General features: G+C 39.4%; 1 protein-coding gene and 1 non-coding gene across 2 annotated transcripts in view; one reads left to right on the forward strand and one right to left on the reverse strand.

Moving 5' to 3' along the window:
• Nucleotides 1-12428, reverse strand: part of LOC116101334 (interferon-induced very large GTPase 1-like) — a 23745-nt gene that overhangs the window by 1685 nt on the left and 9632 nt on the right. The window contains exon 2 of the mRNA XM_031384921.1: nt 6-6464. Coding sequence (XP_031240781.1) covers nt 6-6462 — 6457 coding nt within the window. The 5' untranslated portion in view covers nt 6463-6464. The remainder of the gene's footprint in view (nt 1-5; nt 6465-12428) is intronic.
• On the forward strand, nt 9219-9355 carry LOC116104353. The gene has a single exon (XR_004123858.1). It is a non-coding gene; the product is annotated as a small nucleolar RNA SNORA17 (small nucleolar RNA).

The following is a 12428-nucleotide window of genomic DNA, read 5'->3' on the forward strand; positions in this document are numbered from 1 at the left end:
GATGCTCCATGTGGCAAAATCACCTCCTGCTTCTCGATATTTCTTGTATGGGAATTTTTGGAGGTCACGTAAAATAAAGAAATTATCACTTGCTACATCACTAGTACAAAAATCAGTGGCAAAGTATTCTGTTTTATGATAATGGTAACCACGGACAGCCTGAGGACGGTGGAATGGCACACTGTGGTCTCCTTCATGTTGAGGAATGGTGTTTGTACAAATTGCATTACAAAAAGGACACTGTTTCCAGCAGCCACACAGATGCTCAGAGAGAATTTTCTCAATGTCAGGAATCATTTCATCCATGGGCTTTCTTAAACAGTCCTCTTTTACTTTCCTCATTGCAGGATCCAAAGCTTTGCTCATGGCTTCTTTAAGAAACTCAGTATCTGTTATCTCCTGGTGCTCAATGCTTACCAGGTCTCTTCTCGGGAAGATCAGATTGCACCGTAGGTGGTAACAGAAAAAATCCAGCCAGCCAGATGCAGTGCTGCCTTTATCTTTAGCTAACTTTGTGGACTTACGAATGGCAGACCAGATGGTATTCTTGATGCCATCTAAACTTAGGTTTAAAATAGTTTTTATTTTTTCACTTTCATTTTCTGAACAGTATCTTCTAATATGGTCTCTAATGTAATCCCTGAAAAATGATTCTGGATGATGAAGGTATTGCCAGTATTTATCAAAGTTTTCTTCTTCTGCTAGAGAGTAGAGAATATGTTTCTCCAGGTTAGCTCTGTTTCCATTGAATTCAGGGCAGGTGGCTCGCATGTCTCCAGCTACTTTATGAACCATTGTTTTCCATATGGTGGCAGAGATAGCAGGAGTGAGCTTGAGCCATAGGAAGTCAACAAAGGATGTGACTGAGATGGCACCTTGGCAGGAGATCTTAAAACTCATAAAGAAATCATCTTTCTTTCTCTCCAGATAGTTCACAGGGTCATTCGCACTCTTGAATGCCTCATGCATGTTCTTGAAATGCTTGGATGCTCTTTGGAATAACGACAAGGACAAGTCAATGTTGTAGTCTCTGGTAAACGTGTAGTCTCCCTCACAGTTTTCAGATTTCAGCTCATTTTCTATGATCCTCAAGATTTCATGAAAGTAATTCTGACTGTAATCACGCTTTTGTTTCCAAATGTTTTCAAGTGTTTCATTAAATTTATAAAGAATGTTGTTAGTAGTCTTGTTGATGGATTCTTTATGACAGGTTTCTAAACTCTTTGGAATTATACCATATTTTTTTTTCATTTGGATATGTTTGTCATACATGATTTTAAATGTTTCTCCAGACTTTATTTTTAGTCTTTCCACAATATTTTTGTCCTTCTTGAAATATTCAAGAAGGATATTTTCAGAATCCAAATCAATGTTAGGCTCTGTGACATGAGGGACATTCAAAGACACATTGTAGATCCAGTTTGTCCAAAGTTGACTGAATTTCTCTTGCAACTCTTCATCACTTAATTCCTTACCCTTCAAATTTAAAGCTAACTTTTGGCTCTTCTCTAACAATTGATTTTCATATTGTGACTTTTGGTTATCTAGTATTTCTTGACTTTTTTTAAGACTGATATGTTCATTGCATTTCCTTTTCGTGTCTGAAATGAGTGTGTCTTTAAGGAGTAGTAGCTTATGTTCAAAATTTGCTTTCCACTGAATCAATATTTCACTATCTGGATCTTCAAAATATTTGTCAAATTCTTGTTTGATGGTTTTATATTTCTTGCAAAGTGGATCCTCCAGTAAGTTTGGTGTGAGTATTAGGATTTTCCCATTTTGAATATGATTGTTCAGCTGATTCTGTAAGTCCAGTACATGACTCCTCAGCTCCCAGGTCCAGTGGTTATACATGGTTTCCAGTTTGCTCATGGCTATGACCTCTTTGGTGTTTTTGAAACTGAAAATAAAGTCTTCACTGAGAAGGGCTTTCCACAAATCTTGAACGCGGAATTTGACATCTGAGATTTTCAAGATCCTTCCTCTAGATTCCCTCTGGGCAGTCAAAAGAATTGCATTCCTTAGTTCCTGGACATTGTAGCTATATCGAGGATTGGGAGGGGCCATTGGGGGATTGCCATCCCAGAGGTGAGCAAAGTAGTAGACCTGACTATTGGCATCGAACTTAATAACATCACTGAAGCGGGTTATATTTGAGCACTCTTCCAACTCAGCAGCCAATGCTGTCATTTCATCCAGTTTCTGCTCCAGTCTCCTTCGTCCCTCCATAGTTTGGTCTTTTGCTGTAACTTCTCCCACATTTTGATGGACAAAGAGGCAACTGGGGGAGATTTTCACTTGTTTCATTCTCAGAAATGCTTGAACAGCTATTTGTAGGATATCCTGAATCTCTGAAGGATTCTCCCCAAAAATATTGATCAGAGTCAAGTTTCCAAGGCCAATCACAAATGTTGCCAACTCATTGTCCCATTTCTGGGTTTTATTGTTGAGTTCTGGAGCCCGAAGTCCTTCTGTGTCTACAACAAGCACATAATCAAAGCCAAGTTCTTCTTTAAATGTCTCTTCCCCCTTCAGAAGTTGCATGTAGGCCCCCTTGGTACACCTGCCTGCACTGACTGTGAACTGCAGCCCAAACAAGGCATTCAACAATGTGGACTTCCCTGAGCTCTGCAGTCCAAGGACAGAGAGAACAAACAGCTTTTTGTCTCCAACTTTCTCTGAGATCTTGTCAAAAATAGCTGCTACCCACTTTAGAGGCACATATGAAGCATCTCCGTCCATCAGCTCAATGGGAACACCAGCTATCATCAGGTCTGCAGCAATCTCAGGGAGAGAGAGAAATCTTTCATCTTTATTGGAAGAAGTTTCTTCCAGAGCTTCATAGACTTGCCCAACTTCTCGAAGAAGGTGTTCAATTCCAAATGTACAGGCAAGAATCTCTGTGGAGATAGCTTCTATTTGATTTTGCTTGAGTTGTAAGGAGTGGCTGTTACATTTCTTATGTTTTTCTGTTTGTACCGTTGACCACAATGATCTTTGTTCTTGCTGTAATTTCACCAAATGTCCTATGGTTATGTTGTGCATAAACAAACTCAGCCAGTGCAAGAAGTAGTGTTTGAATGAAGCTTGTCCATATTTTTGAAGGATATCCAGGAAAGAACGCATTACATCATTGAGATGCAAGACTTTTTCTAATTGTTGATATCGTATTTTCTGTTTCTGAAAATGAATCTCACTTTTATGTTGTTCAATACTCCGATTTCCTTTTTCTGTCAGATGATAGAGTTCTCTGTCTTTTTTACACCAAATATGCCAGAGTTTTCCCTGAAGGGGAAGCAAATTTTCCTTTATCTTTGATATTTTCCATTCTGCTAGTAGAGCCATTATAATCTCAGCCTTTTCTTTGGCTTCTTTGCAGACTCTCTGGTCTTCATCAACTAGGAATCCATGTTTTCTAGCCAGCTGTGAACAGTCTTCTATGCTGAGAGAAATTTCAGAGAATTCTAGTAAATGTTTGATGGCATTTGTGAGCTCCTCTGTTAATTCTGCCTCATTTCTATTCTTAATGCCAATTCTCATTCTTTTACCAGAATTATTTGCTATGGCCTTTTCTTTGTCATCAATCAAGCAGATCAAAGGTGTTGATGACTGACAGAGGTGTCTGACAAGCTTCTGGTTTTCTTTATTGTTATCAGAAGCTGACATGAGGATCACAATGAGAGAAGAGACATCTTGCAGGAAGCTGAGCTGTTGGCTTTGTTCCTTGGCATCTCCATGAAGATTGGTGAAGGTCAGACACTTGTCAAATAAGTCATCATCGAGGCCTCCAGGACAGAACCAGCAGAATTCCACCACTCCCTCCATCAGGAGACAGTGTTTGTTGCTTCCTTTGCAGTGTCTGTGAAAAAACACATCATGTTTATGTTTACTTAGAAGAGAGTTCATGATCTGAGACTTGGAAGCAGAGAGGCCATTTCCAACTCTAATGAAGGATACAATAGGGGAAGAGACACAACACATCTGCTGATCCTTGTGACTGTAGCTCTTGTCCTGTGGTGACTCACTTGATTCTTGCCAACTCTTCCTAATTTGTCTGAGAGACCAGAGAATGAATTCCATTTGAGATGCATTGGGGTTTGGTACCACAAGGGGGAGTGCAAATTGACAAATGGAAAGTTTGGACAAAATATATTGCCTGGTAAGATCATCTGCACAGTGAAAAATGGCCATCTGGATATCCATTGGGTGAATGTGGTGCTGTGACTTTTTGGCTAATGACTTCATGATGTCATCACTGTCTTCAAAGGACTCTGTATATGGATCAAAAGCCTCAGTTTTCTGACAGAAGAAGCTTTCAGAGAAATGGTTTTCTTCTTCTTTGAAGGTCAATTTTCTCAACCTGCAATCCAACATCAGTAGTTTTTGTAGGAAATAGTAAGGAAGTTCCTGTTCAGATCTTGGCTGTGAATTGTACACAGAGGTCTTGTAGATCAGATGGAAGTCAGCTCTGCTCATCTTTTTTGGGTAGAAATATGCTAGGCCTAGACGTTGGAGTAAGTCTAGGAAAGGTCCCACTCCTCTCATTTCCTTTGTGCTGTTTTCATGATTTTGTTGGTTACAAGTCTGTTTCTTTTTAGGGTACAGCCATGGCAACTCTTTTTTCATCTGCAAAGAAGCAGTGGTGGCTTTATGGTCTCCATCATTGAGTCTACACATCCGGGCATTAATAAGTTGAGTTATATAAGTGGCAGCTTTTTTCAGAATGTTGACTGTGTCTAGTAGAAAATTCTGCATTTGCCAATCTGTGAAAAACATATAAATCCAAATGGCATAATTTTTAATTTTTTGATGTAGTATTTGCAGGGAATTTATCAGTGTCTTAAGTTTCCCCTCATGATCAGAAACCTCTTGGGATTTCATATTCTTTTGAAATAATCTAGTCTCTTGCCCAGTACTGTACACATCCTGTATCTGAGCAGAAAGGCCAGTCAGTGCAGTGTAGTTGTCTTTCAAACATTTAGCCACTTGAGCGGGGTCCTTAAAATCACTTCTGTGGCTGTTGAGGATAATGTCCCAAATGGGCACCAAGTGAAGTGACTTGTCAATGACATACCAGGTTTTGTTGCTTGTGAGAAGGCCAGCTGTCCACTGGACAATTCCATTTGCTTCTGCTGGTCCACCTGTCTGGGCCACAGAGACTTGGACATTGATTTGGAGCTGTTGATTAGTTGTATTTTGGCAGGATCTTACTGAATATGAATCTGATGATTTCATCCTTGCTCCAACTTCAACTCCAAAGCCACTGTAGCTTCCCCTTATGTAACTATCTAAGGCCTCTGCTGCCTGTTGCTTCACATGATCCAGCTGGTCACCTTTGAAACCCTCTGAAATGGCTTTCCAGCAGTAGATTCCTCCAAGGTGCAAAGGGCCTTGATTAGCATGAGAGCCAAACCTTTTGAAGAAGTTCTCAGACTTGTTTCTCAGCGAGAGGAATCTATTTGGTCCTTCAGTGTGTTCCAGTTGCTCTTCAATGATTTTCAATTCCTTGAGAGCAGCTGTGGAGAGCTGGAGCTGATCAGTTCGAAAGTGGAAGGAGGCCAGGGGTACATAGCTATATTTTGCTGAACAGAAATAAGAATGTTCTGAATACGACTGGTGGGTATCCTTCCATTCTGAATGTTTGCTTTGGTTGATACCAAATTCTGAACTAAGTCCCCAGAGTCCACCCTTGCTTGATACCATTGCTCCAAATCCCAGCTTCTCCACAACTTCACTGAACATGGATTCTGCTTGAGAAGATGTGAATTCTTTAGCTTCCATCCTTTTTCCTTGTTCAGGTCCAAAAAGGAAGAATTCCTTGGGGACTCTTAGAAGCTCTTCTCTCCTTGCCACTAGGTCCTTTTGGTGGCTGGTCTTATAAATTCCCTGCAGAGCCAACCCTCCAGAAGCCCATCTTACCAGGTCTCTATCTGAGAGGTTTTGACTGTGAGCCAGGGTCTGTTCCATGTGACTGAGATGTCTCTCCATTATTTCAGTGATGTCTTTTAGGGGCACTTCAGGCATTGGCCAGCACTCCTCAGGGATCTCCATTGCTTGCCTCAGCTCTGCTTCTTTTCTCCTCACTGCCTCTTCTTCTCTGTGCTTCCCTTCTGACTGCAAGGCTTTCAGAGCCTGCAGTGCCTGTCTTGCCTTCCTCTGCCTGTTTTTTATCATCTCCCCTGTAGTCTCCTGCAGCTCTGCAACACTGTTTGGCTGTGAGAGATCAAGCAGCTTTTCCAGGGCCTTTTTCTCCCATGCGTGTTGTGTCTGGGACTTCAGCTTCTGGAGGTCCCTTTTGTCTAAATATTGTAAGGCCTGGGCAGTAGTCACACCCAGGTCTTCCTGAAGCTTAGGCAGCCAGTAGTCAGGAGACAGTCCCACTTCTGTCAGCATCTCCTGGAGATCATGCCTCCTTCTACTTCTGGACTGAGGCTTGTCATGAAAATTTTCTGCTGTGTCCATGACTGTGTGAAGAATAGGCACTTAGTTAGTCAAAATTCTACCCTTTGTAATCATTAATTTTTTTGGCCAATAGAATGAGTGTCTCAAGTCTATAAGTCTGAAAGAACTTCTCATCCCTACCTTTAATTTTGAAGTTTGTATTTTCATTAGTATCTTCGTCACATTAGGTCTACATTTGTATAAGTGTAGCCAGTGTATCTAGCTGTCATTGTGAGGTGCAGTGCTATAGACTGGGTTTTTAACACTTCATCCTCCATAAACTCCATAGCATGTTCATCAGCAAAGGAATGGTTGAAATGTTAAAATATGTTAGTTTCTTTTGTCATATCTCAAACAAGACTTGTTCCATCATTTCTTTAGCTATTCTATATTACTTTCCATGAAACTTATATCTACTCTATTCTTAATTTTTGTCACTTCATCTTAAATTATTCAATATTGATTTTGTCTTTCGTGCTTCTAAAAGCACATTTACCTTGGCTAAGACTTGTTTATTTGTGGTTTCTCATCTTGCTCTTTGATATATTATATTTCTATTAATTAAATAGCTTCCAATGCACTGGAGCCAGACATATTTGTATATGTATATTGTAACCCACTAGTCTATAACATTTCCTCAGTGTTATTCCCACATCTTTACACACGCACACACACACACACACACACACACACACTCACACACACACACACACATACTCCTCAGGCTATTTACCCATAAATAAAATGAGGTAGTACATGCATCAGTTTTACCTATTATGTTTGTAATTCTCCTACAGTTCCTGTCGTATTCAAAGGTACCCTCATATTGGCCAATGATTATAATATTTATCTGTTTTTCCACTCAATGTAAATTTGGTACCCAATGGCTTTCAAATGATTTCTCAAATCTCTGTTTAATTTTATTACCTTTTCATCTCTATCATTTTGCCTTCATATGCATTTATTGTAATGTCTATAATAGGTATTATATCTGATGTTTGTTTTTTTCTATTCTTTTTTCTATTTACTTTGAAATCAGTTGGCATTCAACATTATCATGGTGTGTATGTCAAACTTTGTAAAGCTGCTTTACCCACATATTGCATCTATATGTACCACCAGTGGTAAAGACTTTGTAAGTATTTAGGATAGAAAATCCAGATAAAGAGATTTCTAGTTAGTGGTCCCAAGTTTTCATCACCATGAGAAAATAATTTAGACATATGGAATGAACACTTAAATCTTAAGATTTAAGATTTGCATATGAAGTTACATAGCAAAGAGTGACTGGGAGCTTCTTAAATAGGAGTAGATCTGCACAGGCTTTTTAATTGCATGATTATCAGTTTCAGAGGATACTGATTAAGGCTACATATTTGATTGTAGATTATTTTTATTAGGATGACTTAACAAAAATTTTCATTTCTTTTTCATATCAAAATGTAGATTAGAATGTTAGACACGTCTTTGGTTTGAATTCCTTATACCATAAACCACAGTTTTGTGATTACTGATCTCATGCCTAGATATTGTATGAAAATTTTCTGTTTTCCCCACTATCTGCCTTGGTATTTTTTATGGTCTTCCTTCTTCCTTCTCTCTGTACCCCATTAAATCCTTGCCTCAAAAAGTGAGATTAATGTCATTATTGAATGATAAGTTCAATTGTCCTTTGTCTCTTTTTCCTTTTGCTTGTGTGTGATGAAGAAACAAGAATACTTACTCTAGGTACCTGTATATTAATCTTATATTTCCCAGTGTCTGGAATTTTAAGGCCCAAAGTCTGTTCATTGTAAGCTTTTGGACTCTGCAAGTTTGTTATAGAACAGAAAGAAGAACAGTCCAGGGAGCTGAAGAGTTGTAACAATTTATAATGGAAGCAGGATGGCAAAGAAGTATTGGAAAGACATGGGGGGATCAAGCCTACATGATCACAGATTGAGAGCTATCGGCAGTTTTGTTGAGAGCCCTGACTAAGAGAACTATGAGAATATCTATAACTTTTGGGAGCTGAATTGAGTTGTTATGATTCAAATATTGGTAGACATATACATGCTGTATGCAGCCATGTGAAATCTCAAGTAGATATGAGGAACAAGTTGTTGTAGAGGTTAGGCTGGTCTTATGAAGAGGCAAATAACTTCCCTAAATTATGTCAGTATAGGATAAAAGGAGGAAGATCTTAGAAGGATTGTATATAGTTGGCAATGAGCACAGATTTGGGGCATGTGCTTAGCATGCACAAGGGTCCAGGTTTAATATCCAGAATAAACAAAGATAAAAAATATGAAATTATGGGGCTGGTGAGATGGCTCAGTGGGTAAGAACACTGACTGCTCTCCCAAAGGTTCGTGAGTTCAAATCCCAGAAAACACATGGTGGCTCACAACCACCCATAATGAAATCTGATACCCTCTTCTGTGTACTCATTTATAATAATGAATAAAAATCTTTTAAAAATATGAAATTATAATCTGAAATCACCTATATAATATTTTATATTAATCAATGATGAGTAAAATTTCAAACTCAGAAACACTTGGCCTAGTTTACACCAGTATATTACATGACATATATAAGAAGATATGACACTAAGTTTAAAATATTTTTTTAAAAAACAATAAAAACATTTCATACTTTTAAATTGCTTTTCTGAGGCAATCATAGCTTTACTTCCAAATCATGACTGAGATATTACATAAAAGGAAATCTGCAAACAAATATCTCTTATCTCTCAGAAACAATTATTATATGAAATTCAACAATACATACTAGACTCTGCCCCTAGAGGCATTACAGGTATGATTGCTGTGTCACATGTGTGTCAGTAGGTGGCAGAAAGGAGAGAGGCTATGTCTATGTTCTGCTCAGTGTTTTGATCTTTGAACATCTGAATCACCTGGAGCCTAACATTTAATGAAAATAGCCTGAGATGCCAACCAGTCCAGCTCTGCACAGGCCCAGACTCCAAGGAGAGAGAGCAAGCTGGAGACTAGAGGAACCCTGCCTGGAATTGTGGGCTCCACGCAGGAACGAGCCTGAGACAGATGACTCACATGGGGCCACTTGGGTGGTCTGGGTGAGGAGATAGCCCTAGACAACTACCAGACTGGCACCATGGGGCCTGACAGGAAGCGCTTGAGATCATCACTAGTCTGGCATTATGCCTGCTTGGAGGCAGGCAGACCATGCCCAAGATGACCCTTGCCAGGTGCCATAATGCATGAGCAGGGCATAGTACTCCTGAGATGACCCCAGACACTGGGATCCCAGATACCACTAAGAGGAACAAGTAAGTGGTGGAGAAGTGGAAGAGAAAAAATAACCAGAAGGATATGTGCCATGGAGTGGGTTTGTTGTGGGAACTTCTGTTCCACGGGATGAGTAGAGTTCTGGTCAGGTGGGCAAAAAATTTGCCAGATGACAAACGGAGTCAACACAAGGAAGTGCTGAATCTGAGTGTATTTCTCAAAAATGGCATCAGACTTTGACAGTCATTACAAAAGAGAGATGAAAAATCTGGCAGCTCAGCAGTCGAGGTACATCTGAGACCATCTGAAACACACTGGGTCTAAAACAGCAGCCATCTTCTCTGGACTGGTACAGCACCCCCGGCCTCTGAGCATGCTAGGGCCCACATGGGCCTGGCTAGAGTCCTGGGGGGCTGCGGGTGAGCCAGTCAGGAGGGTAGAGGCTCAAGGCTCGAATCTCGAATCTCGAATGCTCTGCTGATGATTCTGTCTGTCTGTCTGTCTGTCTGTCTGTCTCTCTCTCTCTCTCTCTCTCTCTCTCTCTCTCTCTCTCTCACACACACACACACACACACACACACACACACACATGCACTCTCGGCTCAAGGTCCTGCCCATACTTAGTAAAATGCCCACTATGCTAATCTTCTGAGCTAGTAAAGGTATCTTCCAGGGCGTCCCATTCTTGCTAATTCCTAGGAGTGGCTCAGCTGCCATAATGACTGAAAATGAGGATTCTACTTGACTTTGCCCTGGGATAAGTCTCCCATTCTGTAAGTTTCAATACCCTACTTCTTTTATTATTTTTCTAACAATGCCGGAGACAATTAGTCTGGATGGGTAAAATTCTTTACGAAGTTCCAAGCCAGGGTTTGGCTAAGATGTTGGAACATTGGTAAAGGTCAGAGATCAATGTCCAATTTTGTCTAGCTATTAGTAAATCATATCTTTGTGGGCACCTAGCACACAGAACCTTCCATCGACCATCGCAAGGACAAATATAGAAACACATCTGAGTTAGGAGATGCCATCCTGGAGGCTGGCTTCCTTTGAAACTGTTTGCCTCTGGTCTGTGGCCAAACTTTTGGGCTTGTCACAAGACTTCATTGGAGTGGGTATGGGCACAGTGAAGAGAGGCAGAACTGGAGATTTGAGGGTATTGAGGAATAGCCTGATGTGAGTAGCCAGTGATACCACCTGGGACTAGGGTATGGTCCTATCACTTCTTATGATGATGATACAGGACTTTAAGAAAGACATAAATAACTCCCTCAAAGAAATACAGGAGAACACAGGTAATCAGTAGAAGCCCTTAAAGAGGAAACACAAAAATCCATTAAAGAACTACAGGAAAATGCAATCTAACAGGTGAAGGAATTTAACAAAACCATCCAGGATCTAAAAATGGAAATAGAAACAATAAAGAAATCACAAAAGGAGACAACACAGGAATTAGAAAACCTAGGAGCCATAGATGCAAGCTTTACTAACAGAGTACAAGAGATAGAAGAGAGAATCTCAGGGGCAGAAGACACCATAGAAAACATTGATACAACAGTCAAAAAAATGCAAAAGTCTCCAAGCCCAAAATACCCAGGAAATCCAGGTCACTATGAGAAGAGCAAATCTAAGGATAATAGGTACAGAAGAGAGTGAAGACTCCCAACTTAAAGGGCCAATAAATATCTTCAACAAAATTATAGACGAAAACTTCCCTAACCTAAAGAAAGAGAACATACAAGAAGCCTACAGAACTCCAAATAGACTGGACCAGAAAAGAAATTCCTCCTGTCACATAATAATCAAAACACCAAATGCATTAAACAAAGAAAGAGTTTTAAAAGCAGTAAGGGAAAAAAGGCAAGTAACATATAAAGGCAGGCCTATCAGAATTACACCAGACTTCTCACCAGAGACTATGAAAGCTAGAAGATCCTGGGCAGATGTCATACAGACCCTACAATAACAACAATGCCAGCCATGCTACTATACCTAGCCACAGTCTCAATTACCATAGATGGAGAAAAGAAGATATTCCTTGACAAAATGAAAATTACACAACATCTTTCCACAAATCCAGCCTTACAAAGGATAACACCAACATAAGGAGCAAAACTATACTTTAGAGGAAGCAAGAAAGTAATCTTTCAACAAATCTACAGAAACCTAATTCCACCTCTTACAACAAAAATAACAGGAATTATTACTTTTTCTTAAGTAATAATAAGCAAATAAAAGCAAATAAAATCTCTATATATGAAAGTAGTAACTAAAAATAATACAACTTTCATTCACAGATAATATGACTTACTATGCAGAAAATGTTAAAGGGTGAACAGTAAAAGCTGCCTTAAACTAACATGAATATAAGAAATTTCCAGATATAAAGTTAAAAGAAAAAATGCTCTTTGGATACCAACAAAGAATAATTGAATGGTGTTTCAAGTTAAAAGCACATTACTATTTAAAGCAGTTAAATGTAAACCTAACAAAACATGTACAAGTCTTATATGAAGAAAACTAAAAATCAGATGGAACAGATTGAAGAGTATGTAAACAATGAAGACATAATCCACACTTCATGCTGTTAAAATTCCAATTGCCTTATGGGTCTCTAGATGAAAAGTCAACAGAATGTACGCACATATAAATTTTCCACCTGGAAAACCAAAAATGTAATCTTCCAACAAAACTAAAAGAAGATAGTCACATGAATGGAATGCCAGCTCTAACTAC

The sequence above is a fragment of the Mastomys coucha genome, unplaced genomic scaffold (genome assembly GCF_008632895.1).
Source record: "Mastomys coucha isolate ucsf_1 unplaced genomic scaffold, UCSF_Mcou_1 pScaffold21, whole genome shotgun sequence".
Taxonomy (NCBI): Eukaryota; Metazoa; Chordata; class Mammalia; order Rodentia; family Muridae; genus Mastomys; species Mastomys coucha.